The following is a 16,065-nucleotide window of genomic DNA, read 5'->3' as shown; positions in this document are numbered from 1 at the left end:
GAGACACAGAGAGAGAGAGAGGGAGAAGCAGGCTCCATGCAGGGACCCTGACGTGGGACTCGACCCAGGGTCTCCAGGATTACGCCCTGGGCTGAAGGTGACGCTAAACGGCTGAGCTACCCAGGCCGCCATGTTCTGTGCCCTTTAGAGAAGGTTAATGCACACCTGAGATCTGGCCTCAGGGGGAGAGATGGTGGGAGGGGCTGCCCATCTCGCCCCCCCATCTCCCAGCCCCCACCTCTACCCCTCTACGCCGACTCTGCCCCAGAATGCAGTCAGAAACAGGGGAAATTGAGATAGAGGGTCTGCGACACAAGAACATGCACAGGTTAGATAATGAAGCTGATCTTCCATCGTGACCCACTAGGCTCATGGTCCATCCAAACCCGGCATGGGCAGTGCCTGTCAGGGAGCCTTGTCGCTCTGGTAGTATTAAGGGCCTTGACATGGAGTCATAAACACTCCCCTTTAAATGAAATATCTGCAGGGAGGATCGACTGAGAAGGGCCTGCCTGCAGAGAGGGGAGGTGCAGGCCAGCGGTCCTGGATACAAGTTAGGGCCTCTCTCCTCTATTCCCAAATCATCTGATTAGGTCCCAAGCAGAAAGCATGATGATACTCTCCCAAACCAGGTTCCAAATTAGTTCGTTTCTTCCAGCCTAAAAGTATGCATCAAGGGTCCCCTGGAGGGACAGCAAGAAGCTGAGCAAAGGGGGGCTCAGAATGCTAGAGTGCCCACGCACCCCGGGGCCCTGGACCTCTGGCATGCCCCTGAGCAAGGAGAGGAATGCCACGCAGCACGGCAGCAAAGCCAGGACCCAGGCCTGCCAGCCTGCCACGTGGTGTCGGGAGCAGGCGCCGCACGTTTATGCCGAGGTGACATGAAATGTCATGAATGGTGGCTTCCTCCACATCTGGTGGCCAGGCTGAAAGGTCATGGGTCACTGCGTGGGATCTCATTACTAACAGATGATGAACTTGAGGCACCTGGTGAGGACCCTCGTAGCTCTCTGCGCGGTGATACCGCAGGGCCACCCCGCTCTGCACCCCGTGACCCTCAGCAGCTGATCCACCTACAGACTCTGCTGAGCCTTGACTAGCTAAGTTCAGAGGGAACCCTACCTGCCTCCACCTCGTTGACCTCCCCTGATCCAACAGAAGAAGTAAATGAGGAAGACATCTGTCAAAAAGTTGCTAGAAGTTAGAAGAGTTTTGTGCCTCTCCTCCTTTCCATCCTGTTTGATAATTAGCCTGTGAATCTGGAGACCCCTAAACAGAATTATGGTTGAGTTTTGGGGGGCACTCTAGACACGGGGGATGGGCTCGTTTCTCATCTGCAGCTTGCCGAGCTGTGCACCCCGCAGATGCGTCCAGCAGCGATGGAGCAGTGGGGACGGCGGAGAAGCAGGGTGGCCAGGGGACGGCAAGGAGAGGGAGGGATTAAGCCAGCACTTTGGTAACAGAGTCCAGCATGACTCATTTGTGACAGCATCTCAGACCTGGAATCAACTGTCCTACAAAACTGGAAGAGTTAGCTCAAGTGTCTGGGGTCCAACCGCAGATTCTTCCAAAGCTCTGTTCCGCGGTGCCCCCCACCCCCGCCCCAAGACGTAGCCAGGTGACTAAATTTTCCTTGAAGCAAAACACAGTGATTAAATATGGAACTTGCCTAAAATTACCAAAAACATTTTTAAAATAACCTCTGGGAGTCGGGAAAAAGAACACAGCTGCAGAGACCTTTGACTTTACTCTGAGACCCGCAGTGTCTGGGAGGGTGTGGAAGTAGAACCCAGGACCAGGAAGAAAATGTGCAAGGCCAAGGCCATGGACACCGAATCCTGTCCCTATGCTAAGAGGTGACAGAGAGCCTAAAATTCTTAGATCTTTAATTAAGGTCCCCTATTGGAGTGTTGGTAGATGTCAGATTCTTCTACCTGGAGCTGGTGTAAGATCGCACCATGGTTAGGTTGAAAGATACCTTTTTCCCTAAGGGATGAGGAGGGAAGGAACAAAGGAGCCGAGGATAGACAGATCTCCTGCTGCCACAATTACATATTTGGCTGACATCAGAGAGAGAGCTTGAAAGCCAGGAACACGTGATAAGCAGCCAGGAGGTTGGAGGCATTGTCTGGGATATCCCCAAGACTCACCAGGGCCTCTCCCCTCTGCCCTTTCTCCAAAGTAAAGAGCTCCATTGGCATCCCTTTATGGGGGATGGAATAAGTGGTGAAGGAAAATTCGTCTCTGCACCCAGAGATGTGTTCTACATCGTGGCCAAATGTTCAGATTTCTATTTTTTTTTTTTTTAGATTTTATTTATTTATTCATGAGAGACACAGAAAGAGAGAGAGGCAGAGACACAGGCAGAGGGAGATGCAGGCTCTATGCAGGGAGCCTGATGTGGGACTCAATCCTGGGACCCCAGGATCACGCCCTGAGCCGAAGGCAGGCGCTCCACCACTGAGCCACCCAGGCGTCCATCAGATTTCAAGGAGGTGTTTATAAAGTAGCCTGCCTTGGAAAATCAGAGCATTCATCTCATGTTAAACCGCTGGGTGCTGCAGTCTCTACCTTTCCTTTACAGCACACACACTTCCCAGTTAACCCGTTGCACAAAGTTCTTTCTGGAATAAAAGTATTATACCATAGATATAAACATGTTTTTTAAATTGATAGCCCTCTAGACATACAAGGTGGCACTAATTATTCTTATTATCTGAATGTTGGAAGCATTTCTCAGTTTGGCCAGCTGTGTCCGGACAGTTAGAATAGAAGAATGTATTGTTAGAAGGCTATCACCCCAGTTCTGAACCTTACCTTTGGAGCTTTAAATCGTTGGTGAGGACTCCATGCTCAGATTTCTTTCCCCGTTGTTCATTTATAGCAAACAGAGTTGCTTATTCCCAGCGGCAATCATTATTCCTTTGAATAACTGGGGTTTGGTGGCTGGACAGTTTACTCCTACCAGCACACAGAATCCAAGCGCTTCCAATAGCTCTACACCAGTGAATTTTTTTTTCTTTGTCCGATCCCAACTGAGCCTCCATATGTCACTGTGACAGTTCCTGGGTTTGTTTGTTTCTTTAGTTAAAGCGCGTAAGGAAAATGTAGCCCAGGCCCCCATGGAGAGAAATTAGCTTATTCACCACACTTACCTGAAGGGTTTATTTTATTCCTAAACACCCTGCCAAAAGATAAATATTTGAAGACTGCTCCATTAAGCAGCAATAAGACAGATTCAATCCAATGCCTTTCAGGTAAAGAATAACATCAAAAGGAATTGGTAGCAAGAAAAAAAATGCAAGGGTGGGATATTTAAAAGCTTCTTAAAATGGTTTGTATTGTGATTCATGAGTCTCCACTGAGGGAAGATTGTTCTACTGGCTTCATTAGTGGAGCTGGTCATCCAAGTGGTGGATTTTTATTTTAGTTCAAAAATAAAGAATGCATAACATAAAATTTACCATCTCGCTCATTTTTAAGTGTACAGTTCAGCAGGGTTACATATATTCATATCAATGTTGAATAGATCTCTGGAACTTTCTCATCTTGCAAACCTGGAGCTCTATACCCATTAGACCTCATGTGGTGGTATAACTCTTAAGAGCTCTGTATACTCAAGGAACGTGAGGAGCTGTCCTCACACAGCTACAGAGATTCAGCCCGGCGTCCTCCCAGAGCACTGCACTCCCCGCCTCCACCGCCTGGCATGTCTGCAGAGGTACCATCAGAATGCTGGGTGCCAAGAGTCCCCCAAAGTGGCCCAACACCGACCTGGGTTCAAAGCTACTGATAATAATTTGACAGAGAAGGAGATGCTAGAAACCCTGCTCTGTTCCATCAGCCTTGCTTGGATGGGCATCACTGAGAGTGAGTGAGTCAGAAAGGCCCCAGGGATACTAGACTTGGGGTCTGGGACAAGGAACGTGGGTGGCCCTGGGGTACACTGCAGTCTCAGGGTAATTGGCGGTTGGTCACACCTGTCCTCTGCTTCGCAGGCCAGTATGGCATTTCTGTCCTCTGCTGTCATGTATTTTTTAAAATATTTTATTTATTTATTCATGAGAGAGACAGAGAGAAAGGCAGAGACATAGGCAGAGGGAGATGCAGGAACCCGAAGCAGGACTCGATCCTAGGACCCCGGGGTCACACCCTGAGCCATCCAGGTGCACCCCCCTTCCCCACTCCCCCCACCTGCTGTCATGAATTGAAGAAATCTGTATCCTATTAAAGGAATCAGAACTTGTATTTATCTTCCAGTTAGAAGAATGTTGTCTTAAAGCATTTTGTAATGTTTAGAGTCGTAAACAAACAGCAGATAGGAGCTAAGAAGCCAACTCAAAGGATCCTATCACTGGACGAACTGACTGGAGTATCTAAGGTGATGTTATAAGGCAGCTATTATTGATTGCGATCGGAGTGTCGAGCCACCACACACAGAACTCTCGGTCGGCAGATGTAGGTGGTTTTAAGCCACTAATTCTGTAACTTGTTACAACAGCCGCAGGAAAGGAATACAGCGCGGGTGAGCGGCAGCTCTGGATCCGTGCACCGAAACAAGGCTGAATGACTAGAGTTTGGTGTACTCGTATGAAAGTGAGCTAATACACTGCAGATGAACCAAATATTTGAGATTTGCAGGGGATCAAGGCATCTACATGCCGTGATAAATTCGCCTTCGATGTACAATCCTTTTCCTGTCATCAAAGACAAAAGTACCACATTTGGAATGGAAGCAAAGCCTTCTTAAGTGGGTCAAGTTGCAAGAGGAGATTTGGGAGAAAGGGTGCTGTTAAGCAGTGTTGATTTTGATCGGCGTGCTGAGGCAGATACCTCAGCCCTTCAAGTGCTCTTAAAGCACCGTAGGGTTACAGCCTGGGGTGTAGCACTCACAGATGGGAATGTATCTCCAGGAGCACAGCGCTTCCATGCACTGGTAGGCATGACCTGGACTGTTCTCGAATAGTATGTTACTCCCCCTGTTCCATTCCATTCCACTTTGGTGAGGAACAGTCCTGGCCCTGCCCTTTTTTTTTTTTTTTTAATAAATACTTGAGAGATTTCGCTGAAAAATACATAATTTCACATGATTTGTTTCTGTCTCCGCCTCAGGAATTTCTGACATGGGAAAATAAATGTTTTCACATTCAATGATGGGCCCCATATATTTCTTTATGTTATTGATTTATCTATTTCATTCAACAAGAGGCTTGTTAACGGCACAGGTTTGGTTGCACTAGAGGGTTTCTAGATTTTTGGCGTTTGCTGTCTCCTCTCGATAGTGAACTTTCCTCCTTGTGAAGAACCAGTTTCTTTGTGAGCAAGGCAGTGCTTTCCCAAATCTGTATTCCTGTTTCACCTAACCTGTGCTTTTACCCCACCACCCCGGATCTCACAAAATAACATTCATTTTTACAGAAGCAATCCACGTAGGACTGAATGAGCATCGAGCATAAGGTGCTGATAAGTGATAACTGAAGTCAGAGGAGGGAAAACTATGCTTTCTGCCTGGGTTCTCGGTTTCCTTCTAACTGCCTGCACCTCAATTAGCGTGTACTTTCGTTCTACTTACTACAGTGTAGACCTCACACTTTACCTCTTTTAAGCAAAGAGAAATAAATATATGTTTTGTATTTTTACACCCAAACAGTTGCTCCTGATGACCCCAGCAGAAAAATAGATGGCGATACCATTATTTTTTCAAATGTTCAAGAAAGATCAAGTGCAGTATATCAGTGCAATGCCTCTAACGAATATGGATATTTACTGGCAAACGCATTTGTAAACGTGCTAGGTAAGCTCTCCCCTTATTAAATAAAGATGTGGCAAGTTCAATTAATGACCGCCATTCTCAGCAAAAATACAGCGAGCATCTGCTATGTGCGATGCACAGAGGACTTGGAGCTGCGTGCATATATGAAGATGGGTGAGATACAAACCTCGCCCTAAAGGGTATGGTACTCTGGCCGTCGTGTTCTTGCATAATGTAGTTTTTATGGTGGCAAATTGTTCGTTGTAGAAGTAATCAGAGTCAGACTCCACCCACAGATGGTTAAGGGTAAGTGTCAAACCCTCAAAGGGAAAGAGCATTAATCTGCTATTAGGAACTGGATGTTACTGCCATTCCATCCCTAGAAACCTCGAAGGTCAACAACAATTCCAGGACTTTGATTATTAAAAAAGAAATCATCAGTCATGATATATGGCCTTTATCCTCATCACAGATGTAGAGTTATTTATTCTTAATAATTTGCTTAGAAAACTGTGGTACTCTCAACATCTTCCGAAATTGTTGGTGTTTTGGTTTTTGAATATAGTTGACACACGATGTTACACTAGTTTCAGGTGTACAAATTAGTGATCTGACAAGTGTGTACATTATGCCGTGCTCACAAGTGAAGCTGCCATCTGTCCTAGTGTAATGGGGATACAGCACAATTGCAGTATCATTGACGGCATTCCTTATGCTCTGCTTTCTACTCCCAGGACTTAGCCATTCCATAACTGGAGGCCTGTCTTTCCCGCTCCCTTTCAGCCATTTTGCTCAACTCCTTATCCTCCTCACCTCTGGCAGCCATCATTATTTATAGCCCTGATCCTGCTTTTGGCTTGTTTATTTGTTTGTTTGTTTGTTTATTTATTTATTTATTTAGATTCCACTTAAACTCCTAACTCTGGGAAACGAACTAGAGGTGGTGGAAGGGGAGGAGGGCGAGGGGTAGGGGTGAATGGGTGACGAGCACTGAGGGGGGCACTTGACGGGATGAGCACTGGGTGTTATTCTGTATGTTGGTAAATTGAACACCAATAAAAAATAAATTTATTATTAAAAAAATAGATTCCACTTAAGGGCTAGGAATGGGATCATATGGTTTTTGTCTTTCTCAGTCTAATCTGACTTATCATAACACTATCTAGGTTCATCCATGTTGTCTGAAATGGCACAGTCTCATCCTTTTTATGGCTGTGTAATATCCCATGCACACACTCGTGCACATCCACACACACATCATATTTTCCTTATTCATTTGTCTATTGACGACCTCTTAGGTTGCTTCCATCTCTTGGCTATTGTAAACAATGCTGCAGCAAACACAGGAGTGTATGTATCTCTTTGAGTTAGTGTTTTTGCTTTCCTTGGGTCAATTCCCAATAGTGGAGTTATGGGATCATACAATATTTCTATTTTTAATGTTTTGAGTCACCTCCAGATGGTTTTCCACAGTGGCTGCACTAGTTTACATTCCCACCAACAGTGCACAAGGGTTCCTTTTTCTCTACATCCCTGCCAACACCTATTGTTTCTTATCTTCCTGATTTTAGCCATTCCAACAGGCATGAAGTAATATCTCATTGTGGTCTTGATTTACATTTCCCTGATGATGAGTGATATTGAGCATCTTTTCATGTGTCTGTTGGCCGTCTGTACGTCTTCTTTGGAAAAATCTTTATTCAGGTCCTCTGCATGAGATGGGTGATTTATGTGAACATTCTGTGCCTCATACTGGACCAAACCACCAGAACATCAGATTTATTAAAATTTTATGTGAGAACTGTTTTCGTGGTGCCAGAGAATTGCATTTCAACTCTTTAAGTGTAGTAGGCTCCCTCTCAAATGAAATTAAAGTCAGGAAGCCAACCAGTACTTGGTATTTTTTCCCTCATATTTGAAATAGAGGTCAGTAAATCACATGCAGAGCTGAGCACACTTACAGTGTTGCTGGATGTTTAGGAGGCGGTTTTGATTTCTTGTTCTGTGTTTCGGTCATCCACACTCTGCTCCTTTCTGCCAGTTTGTGTGCTTGCCACCCACTCCTACCCACCCACCCCTATCATAACCCCAGGGTTAGGATGGACCAATCACTTAACAAAGAGGTACTCGGCCATTATTTTCATGCCAGATACTGACCTAGTTTCTGGGAAGAAAACAATAAAAGCCCCATTCCCTGCCTGCAAGGGACTCACAGTATATAGTAGGACATATAGATAAATAAGTCACTAAAATACTGGGCCTGAGAAAGATGTGGGATATGAAGCAGAAGGAGAAAACTTGTTGAGGACTGATGGTGTCCTACCTGCTAGAGAATGTAAGGAGAGGGACATATTGGTTATGCTTTACTATGAACTTAAATGGCCTTCAAATACAGAAAAATACATGCTGAGCCTAAATGTTGATTTTATTTTAATATGTACTTTACCTTTCTAAACTTCTTAGCTGAGCCACCACGAATCCTTACATCTGCAAATACACTCTACCAAGTCATTGCAGACAGGCCGGCTTTGCTAGATTGTGCCTTCTTTGGGTCTCCTCTGCCTACCATCGAGTGGTGAGTAATGGCTCTATTCATTTTTAATATTTACATTTGCTAAAGCCTTCACATTTCTCTGTGTGTTGAGTTTTTATTTAGTCAGAGAGCCAACCGTATAGACTCCACCATACTATTATTACTAATTTCCTTCATAAATGTGTAGTAACCGCTTGCTCTGTGCTAAATACTCCTCCATGTGCAGTCCGTTCAGCAGCACCCTTTGTCCAGCACAGAGGTGTATGGACGTATATTTTTTTAGAAATTTAAGGTTGCCGTATATTACAATGCTGTGGGCATCAGCTGGGACTTCACAAAGAATGGTGGCTGGGACATTCCTCGATCATAAAGTATCCTTCAGGGTCTAGGAGAGGTTCTAGAAGCTCAAAACGAGAATTTTTCCCCCCACGTTCATTGTTGGTAACTCTCCCACCTGAGCTTTCCAGCTTGGATCCAGCCAAGCTCGCTCATGTCCTTTCACTCTTCACATTAAACCATCCCTGGTTGAGTGCCACTCCTGGTAGAGGTACTGGTTATCCCCTTTGCTTGCTTTCTTTAACGTGAGCTAGGGGGCGCAAGGCGAGGATAGGCAGCAGCTCAGAGTGAAAGAAAACTAGAACATTCTGTTACTGATGGTCAGCCAGTCAGTCAGGGACCAAGCAGACACTGAGCTGGGCTCCCCCAACCAGCGTGAGAACGAAGCCAGGTGTAGGATTAAGCACGGTCTCTACCTTAGCCAGAGAGAGGAGAAACACTGTGCCTGGGCAAATGGCATCCTAATCGAAGTCTCCAAGTTAATATTTAGCCTAGGTTGACTTTGAGTCGCTGGTTTTATCCGTCCCCACTTCTATCTGACAGCAAGCGGGAAGCTGTATGGACACGTAGTTTACATACATGTTTTATCATTCTTCTTCCCTGGATATTTTCCTATGCATACGAATCAAAAAACTCTTTAGAATTCAAATCAAATATCTTCTCATCAAGATGGCTTTAGGACTATAGCCTGCAGATGGACTTACAGATATGTCCCAGGAGGAAGAAAAGGTCAAAAAAGCTCCGTCTTCATTTCTCCTGTTTTGTCACCTATGGGGAGATAGACTGGGTAATAACCAGTTATTGAGCTTCTAGAACCTCTGTAATAACCAGTGTGTATTAAATATGAATCTGATACAGAACGTTACTGTTCAAGTATTTCATATTGTCACCCTAATGCTTCAAGCACCATTTCTCATTAAATTTTCCAGTTTTAAACATCCTGCCTTACACTGACCCCACTGACTTACACGCACGTAATTCCAAATGTCTTGTGCAGATTCCAAATGTCTCCATCTATACTATGACGTAGATCATCATGTGTTGACCTCACATGTGGCATTTTATGCCTGATTTCAAATTATGATTTTTTTTATTCCCACGGTGATCATTTCTGCAATGAAGGTTCAAAGGAGCCAAAGGCAGTGCTCTTCATGAAGATATTTATGTTTTACATGAAAATGGGACTTTGGAAATTCCCGTGGCCCAAAAGGACAGTACAGGAACTTACACGTGTGTTGCAAGGAATAAATTAGGCGTGGCAAAGAATGAAGTTCACTTGGAAGTCAAAGGTAAGCCAGAGGTGATGATGTTTTTTTCCAAGTATGACGTGACTTTGAACAAATTCTTCAGCTTTGGCAATGGGTAACGATAGCTGATTTTTAGATGCCACGAGGATCATTAAACAGCCTGAGTATGCAGTGGTGCAAAGAGGGAGCACGGTGTCCTTTGAATGCAAAGTGAAACACGATCACACTTTGATCCCCACCATCACGTGGCTGAAGGACAACGGTGAGCTGCCCAATGACGGAAGGTATTTGAAGACCATTTCTTGCCTTTCTCTTCCCTGCCTCTGTGAGCTGCTGTGAACTAAAGGTTTACTGTGGAGTGACTTAGCGGGGATGTTTTCAAAGTTTCTGAGATCCGCTCTCTCCAAAAAAAAAGTGCATTTTCTCCTTGCTGCAAAATGTGCAGACCTAAAAAAAGGTATCGAGTTGTTGAAATCAGACCCTGAGAATGTCTGTCTATCTTTGTGTGTTGGTCTCCTGTGTAATTCAGGATGGGAGAAACCTTTCAGGGCGTGGATGCCTTCCATTGTTCGCTACCTTGTACAGTGAAGTCTCGACAGATGTTTTCATTACCATTCTGCAAATGAGCAGAAATGCGATCACTTTAATCAGTAGAGTGCGCGTAAATCCTTGTCGGTATTTTAAAGGACACCAGCTTTTATTTGGATGGGGTATTTTCTTTTGATTTCTCTTAAAGCCAGTAGAAAGAGAAGGGAGAAGAAAAAAACAGGTAAAGTATTTAAAAGAGCCTAAATGTGTTGTGGTCCTTGAGCTTGGAATGAAAGAAAAGTCATACCAATTTTCCATGTGAAGCCTCAATTTGAAGGAATTGATATGGAGCTGACCCACATGAATCTTAGCTGTCACGGAGGCCCCTGGTGGAAGAAATGCCGTGTGCCGGTGGAGATGCTCTGTGTGGCTTGCTTCCAAGTGTGTCTAAGCAGAGCCTGTTGCTGGATGGCTCCTTTAAAAAAAAAAAAAAAGTGGCTTTCTCTTCTGTACCCTGGGTTTCCATCTAATTCTATAACTCCAGCTGGCCAGGTTTTTTTTATAAAAGATTTTATTTATTTATTTGAGAGAAAGTGAGTGAGAGAGCACAAGCAGGGGGAGGGGTAGCAGGAGAGGGAGAAGCAGGCTCTGGGCTGAGCAGGGAGCCCGATGTGGGGCTCCATCCCCGGACCCCGGGATCATGAGCTGAAAGCAGATGTTTAACCGACTGAGCCACCCAGGTGCCCCCCAGCTGGCTGGTTTTATTTGTGGAATCTGAGTTGGTAAAAATGAGAGAAGGAAATAGGAAGAAATGCCGGTTAAGGTGGCTAAAGCTTGAGCTTGGAAATTCCCTGAAAAGACAGTGAATGATTTATGCATCCTTGTTAAAATCATGCATGAATCCAATTTACATGGATTTTTGACCTACTGAGTAATTTCTCATGCCAGCCAGTAACCTCTAGAGAATTCTTGGTGGTGCTTGTTGATCGAAGTCATCTTGTCTCTTCTGATAAAGTCAATACTATTCTTTGCACTTACTTACCCCATGAGAGTTTATGCATGCGCCAAAAGTGGCACAAAATTTTCACAGTCAATAATAAATATTTTAGGGGCACCTGGTGGCTCAGTGGTTGAGCGTCTGCCTTCGGCTCAGGGTTTGATTGCGGGGTCCTGGGATAAAGTCCTGCATTGGGCTCCCCGCAGGGAGCCTGCTTCTCCCACTGCCTATGTCTCAAATAAATAAATAAATAGATAGATAGAGAGATAAATAAATAAATAAATAAATAAATAAATAAATAAATAAATAATTAAAAAATAATAATAAGTTATTTAAAAATATACACTAGGTTAGAAATGGAGCTGGCTGAGTGGCGTCCAAATGTTTCTTAGCAGCAGAAGCCACAGGAGAGCCTGCTAGTGAGGGTGATGCAGCTGCCCCCACCTCACCTCTGCATGCCCCTGGTCTTCAGGGAAGCCCCGAAAACTCCAGAAGCATGCTCAAAAGCCACTGGGCCAGGTGCCTTGACATCCATCCCTTCTAACCCAAGGTTCCAATCCATTCTAATCGTTTTTCAGCTTCAATCATGATCAAAGTGATACATATTTTTTGGATTTTAGCTCTAAAGAGCTGCAAATGTTTGCCATCTCCCTCTTGTTTTCAAATTCACAGAGTTTCTTTCATGTCAGCAAAGCAGCCATCCATCATGTGTGGTTGGATGTCCATTTCACCTGCTCTGAACCTGTTTTCTTCACAGATTCACTGTTGACAAGGACCATTTGGTGGTGGCTGATGTAAGGGACAACGACGGTGGCACCTACACATGTGTGGCCAACACAACTCTGGACAATGTTTCGGCCAGTGCTGTGCTGAGCGTCGTTGGTAAGATCTAGAACTCACACTGCACAGTGTTGCTAGGCCACCCTTGCTAGGTCGGAAGGAAAAGTGTCCATAGTATATGTCTGCTTGTTAGAGCTTTACAATTTTGTAGGTGAGTTAAATACCTACATTTGTCTTCTTTGAAAGATGCCTTTGAGGCAGTAATTTCAGTATAAATATACTGCGGTAGCAGCACTGGAATACAATGATGCTTGTGCATGTTAGTGATATTTTTATAAGGAAATCAGGAGGAATCACGTACTTTTATTTAAAATTGAAGGATCTCCCCCTCTACCCACCTGCTAAATTGTTACTGCATGTTTCTCAGTGCCATCTCCCACAGCTAAGCTTAGTTTTAGAATCTTAATCACGGTCAGTCTATGTCTTCTTGTGCTATCTTAGATCTTTCCATTACTAATTTTGATTAAAATCCTTTGTATTAATGTCCTTTCTAGCTCCTACTCCAACTCCAGCTCCTATTTACGGTAAACTAATATGAGTCTTCTTTCTCTGTTTTCTGTTGAATGAGTTCACATTTGCAAAAATAATAATAATTGCTCTTTTTTTTTTTTGCTCTCTTTTTTCTACCACATCATTGTGATTTTTAAGGACGAGAGTTCTATCCAATGTTCTGTTCTGTTGCCCATTTACTACTATATGTCATTTCTTCATTATAGCTCTAGAATGTTTCACTGGGTCTGTTACCACTGTGCCTAAATATTTCATGTGTTATTATAAAGTCATTTAATTTAATAAAGGTCCCTCTTTGGTATAATTTCCCCATAAAATAGCCTAGTGCTTTATCAAGCGCTGTCCCCCACAGTTTGTAGAACAAAAAAGGATGATCTCAAATATCATCCCACAAATTAGGTTTTTATTTCAGTCTATTAAATGTCGTTCTGGAAGCATACACGTTTGGAGATTCCATTTTCAAGAAATTCATGTGGGAAACAATAGATGTTTAAAACATTTGACCTTGGTCTTAGAGAAAAAAAACTCATCATGTTAAAAAACATAAGTCACTAAAGAAGGATCAAAAGGAGGCATTTCCAGGTTGAGTGATTTTTCTAGGTCTGGGAAATAAATCAGAAATTATTTCCAGAACTCTCATGTTTATATGAGCCTATAAGTATGAAAATAATTTTATGGCATAAACTCACCTGGATTTTACATAGTATCATTAGTTATGCTATAGAACAACTGCCCTTGGTAGACATTTACTATTTCTTTACTGATAGGAGAGAAGTGCCCGTATTTTTATATGGCCCCTGGTTCCCCCAGAGCCACAATCACTCCCAAGAGCAAGGTCAGAAAAAAGCCCAGAGGGAAACGTTAACTCTCTGGATTTCAGAGGTACCATTAAAAGAGGCAGACATCCTTCTGGGACACTTTCGTCCCAACAGGTGTCTGTATCCTAGTGTCCTCCGAGGGTAAACACACCATGTCCCCATGTGTCCCCCTGACTATGGTACTGGGCATCTGCATTAGGTATGCATGCTGAGGGCCTTCTTATAGAGCATCAATCCTAGAATTCCCCTAAAAATGGAAATATCCTCTAGGAGTTCCAAAATCTGTAATTTCACACATTTCAGAAAGAACATTGATGTCTTCGTAAGCAGCACATTATATTTGCCTGTATTGATCATTTAGCATTTGCCATTCTCTGTTTCCCATTCATTAAAAATTAAGCTTCAATATTATTTTTTCTGTCTGTGCTCCTTCCTGTCTATGAGAAGACACATTGAGAGTGCTGGTGAACCACGTGTGCCCACCTCACTGGTTTTGGTCACAGACGATTTGGTTTCATTTGAAAAAGGAACAAGCAGGACTCATTGATGGGCTGTCATGGGTGTGCTTGTGTGTTCCCAGCAACCTCAGTGGCTCCCATTTCATTTCAGATGCATGCTCATTGACCATTAAGTGTGCTGTGTCTTTAAGATGCACCCCCTGTGAAAAGTATCACGAGTGAAGGAGAACCCCAGAAGAATGGATGGTTAACGGTGGTGTGTGTGTGTTTGGCCTACAGATGTCCCAAATCCTCCGTTTGATTTAGAATTGACGGATCAACTCGACAAAAGCGTTCAGTTGTCGTGGACTCCAGGCGATGACAACAACAGCCCTATTATAAGTATGTGGTAGCCTTGTCTTTGTCACTGATAAATTTCACGACCATTTCCGGAGCACTTTATCACATGCAGCGGAAATGCCTACAGAGATATTTGCTGGCATTCTCTGCTTCATTACTAATAGAGCAAAACCGTTGACCTATATGTAGCTCTCCTCTCTTCAGAGCCTGAGGTATTCCTGGTAACAGCCTCTGGGATGGGGTGCCACTTAGTTGAAGAGCTTAACGAAATTAGACTCTAGGGATGCTTAGAAGTTTTAAAACTGAAAAGGTACTTGAGAGAGTATCACAAACCTGGAATATATTATGACCTTCAGGCATATGCTGCAGGAAAGCTAAATTCCTTTCTGATGCATACCTTGGATTACTCTGAAGGGACATGCATGTTGATTTATTGCACCCGCTGGTAAAGCAGAGTATTTCCAATTAAATTCAACAGAAGCCTCCTCTCCATCTTGTGATATTTAGTGGTGTTCCTTTCTCAACTGAGTTTTCAGTCCTTGATCAGAACCCTCATTCATTTGTGCTGAGTCTTCCAGTTAATTCAACACAATAGCCAGATTTGGCTGGTTTGGATGCATGGAGACTCTTTGTACCTATATTAAAAGGATACCATTAGATTCCAGAGCATTTCTACTCTTTCATTTATTCAGTCATTCATTCATTTATTGAGTGCCTATTACGTACCAGGCATTGTTCTGAAATAAAACAGTCAAAAATCTCTGCTCCTATGGAGCTTATATTTTAGCTGAGGAAACAAATAAAATAAAATGAATAATAATATATTATGCTGTTGTATATAATATGTATATGTGTATAATATGTAAAATGCAATACACATTGTATTTGTGCATATATGTATAGAACACACACACACATACACACACACAGAACTCAGATCTCCCTCAGAAGAGAACCCACCAAAAGGAGTGTTGATGGCAGGCTCCTTCAGCTGCACTTCCCCCAAGGATCTGCTGCAGTGTGCCCATGAGGCCACGCTCTCCCTGTAGCAACTAAAGGGTGGAATATGAACTGGGCAGGTCTTGTAGGCCATAGTAAGGGTTGGAAAGTCATTTGAGGGATTTAGGTAGAGGAGTGACTAAAAGATCATTCTGGCTATTCTATTGAAAATGGTCTAGTGGTACAGTCGGTTGAGCATCGGACTCTTGGTTTCAGCTCAGATCATGATCTCAGGGTAATGAGATCAAGCCCCACATTGGGCTCCACACTCAGTGCAGAGTCTGCTTGAGATTATCTCTCCATTTCCCTCTGTCCCTCCCACTCATGTGCTAGCTCTCTCTCTCAAATATATAAGTAAATCTTTTTTTTAAAAAAGGTGAAAATGGTCTACAGAAGAACAAGAGGGGAAGCAGGGAGACCAGGTAGGACCACAAGCTCTATGAAATACTCCCAGAGAACCTCAGCAAACTCACAAGGATGCCTTGAGATATGCTTTAAGTTTTTGATTTTTAAATTTTGATGTTAAAAAATGCAGCCACATCATCTGTCTGACACCACATGAAATATGAGCTTCAGGTTTCTAGTTCCCACGTGATATTTCAGTACCATATTGTGATGATGCCCTGTCCCCAAAGCCTTTGCTGTGGCAAAAAGCAAGCACCCCATGAAAATGAGTGAGTAACAGGGAATGAGGAAGGTGATATCTAA

At 43.5% G+C, this 16,065-nt stretch overlaps 1 protein-coding gene across 20 annotated transcripts in view; it reads left to right on the top strand.

The window, feature by feature from the left end:
• Positions 1 to 16,065, top strand: part of NRCAM (neuronal cell adhesion molecule) — a 275,104-nt gene that overhangs the window by 221,760 nt on the left and 37,279 nt on the right. For 13 of the 20 annotated variants that reach the window (XM_072791582.1, XM_072791592.1, XM_072791586.1 and 10 more), the window contains 7 exons: positions 5,651 to 5,794; positions 8,216 to 8,327; positions 9,744 to 9,910; positions 10,005 to 10,152; positions 12,151 to 12,275; positions 12,728 to 12,757; positions 14,299 to 14,400. In XM_072791582.1, the coding sequence (XP_072647683.1) occupies positions 5,651 to 5,794; positions 8,216 to 8,327; positions 9,744 to 9,910; positions 10,005 to 10,152; positions 12,151 to 12,275; positions 12,728 to 12,757; positions 14,299 to 14,400 (828 nt within the window). The remainder of the gene's footprint in view (positions 1 to 5,650; positions 5,795 to 8,215; positions 8,328 to 9,743; positions 9,911 to 10,004; positions 10,153 to 12,150; positions 12,276 to 12,727; positions 12,758 to 14,298; positions 14,401 to 16,065) is intronic. The other 7 variants (XM_072791600.1, XM_072791598.1, XM_072791596.1 and 4 more) reach the window with 1 other exon arrangement.

The sequence above is a fragment of the Canis lupus genome, chromosome 21 (assembly GCF_048164855.1).
Source record: "Canis lupus baileyi chromosome 21, mCanLup2.hap1, whole genome shotgun sequence".
Lineage (NCBI taxonomy): Eukaryota > Metazoa > Chordata > Mammalia > Carnivora > Canidae > Canis > Canis lupus.
Note: the sequence above shows the minus strand (reverse complement) of the source record. Positions and strands in the feature narration are given on the sequence as shown.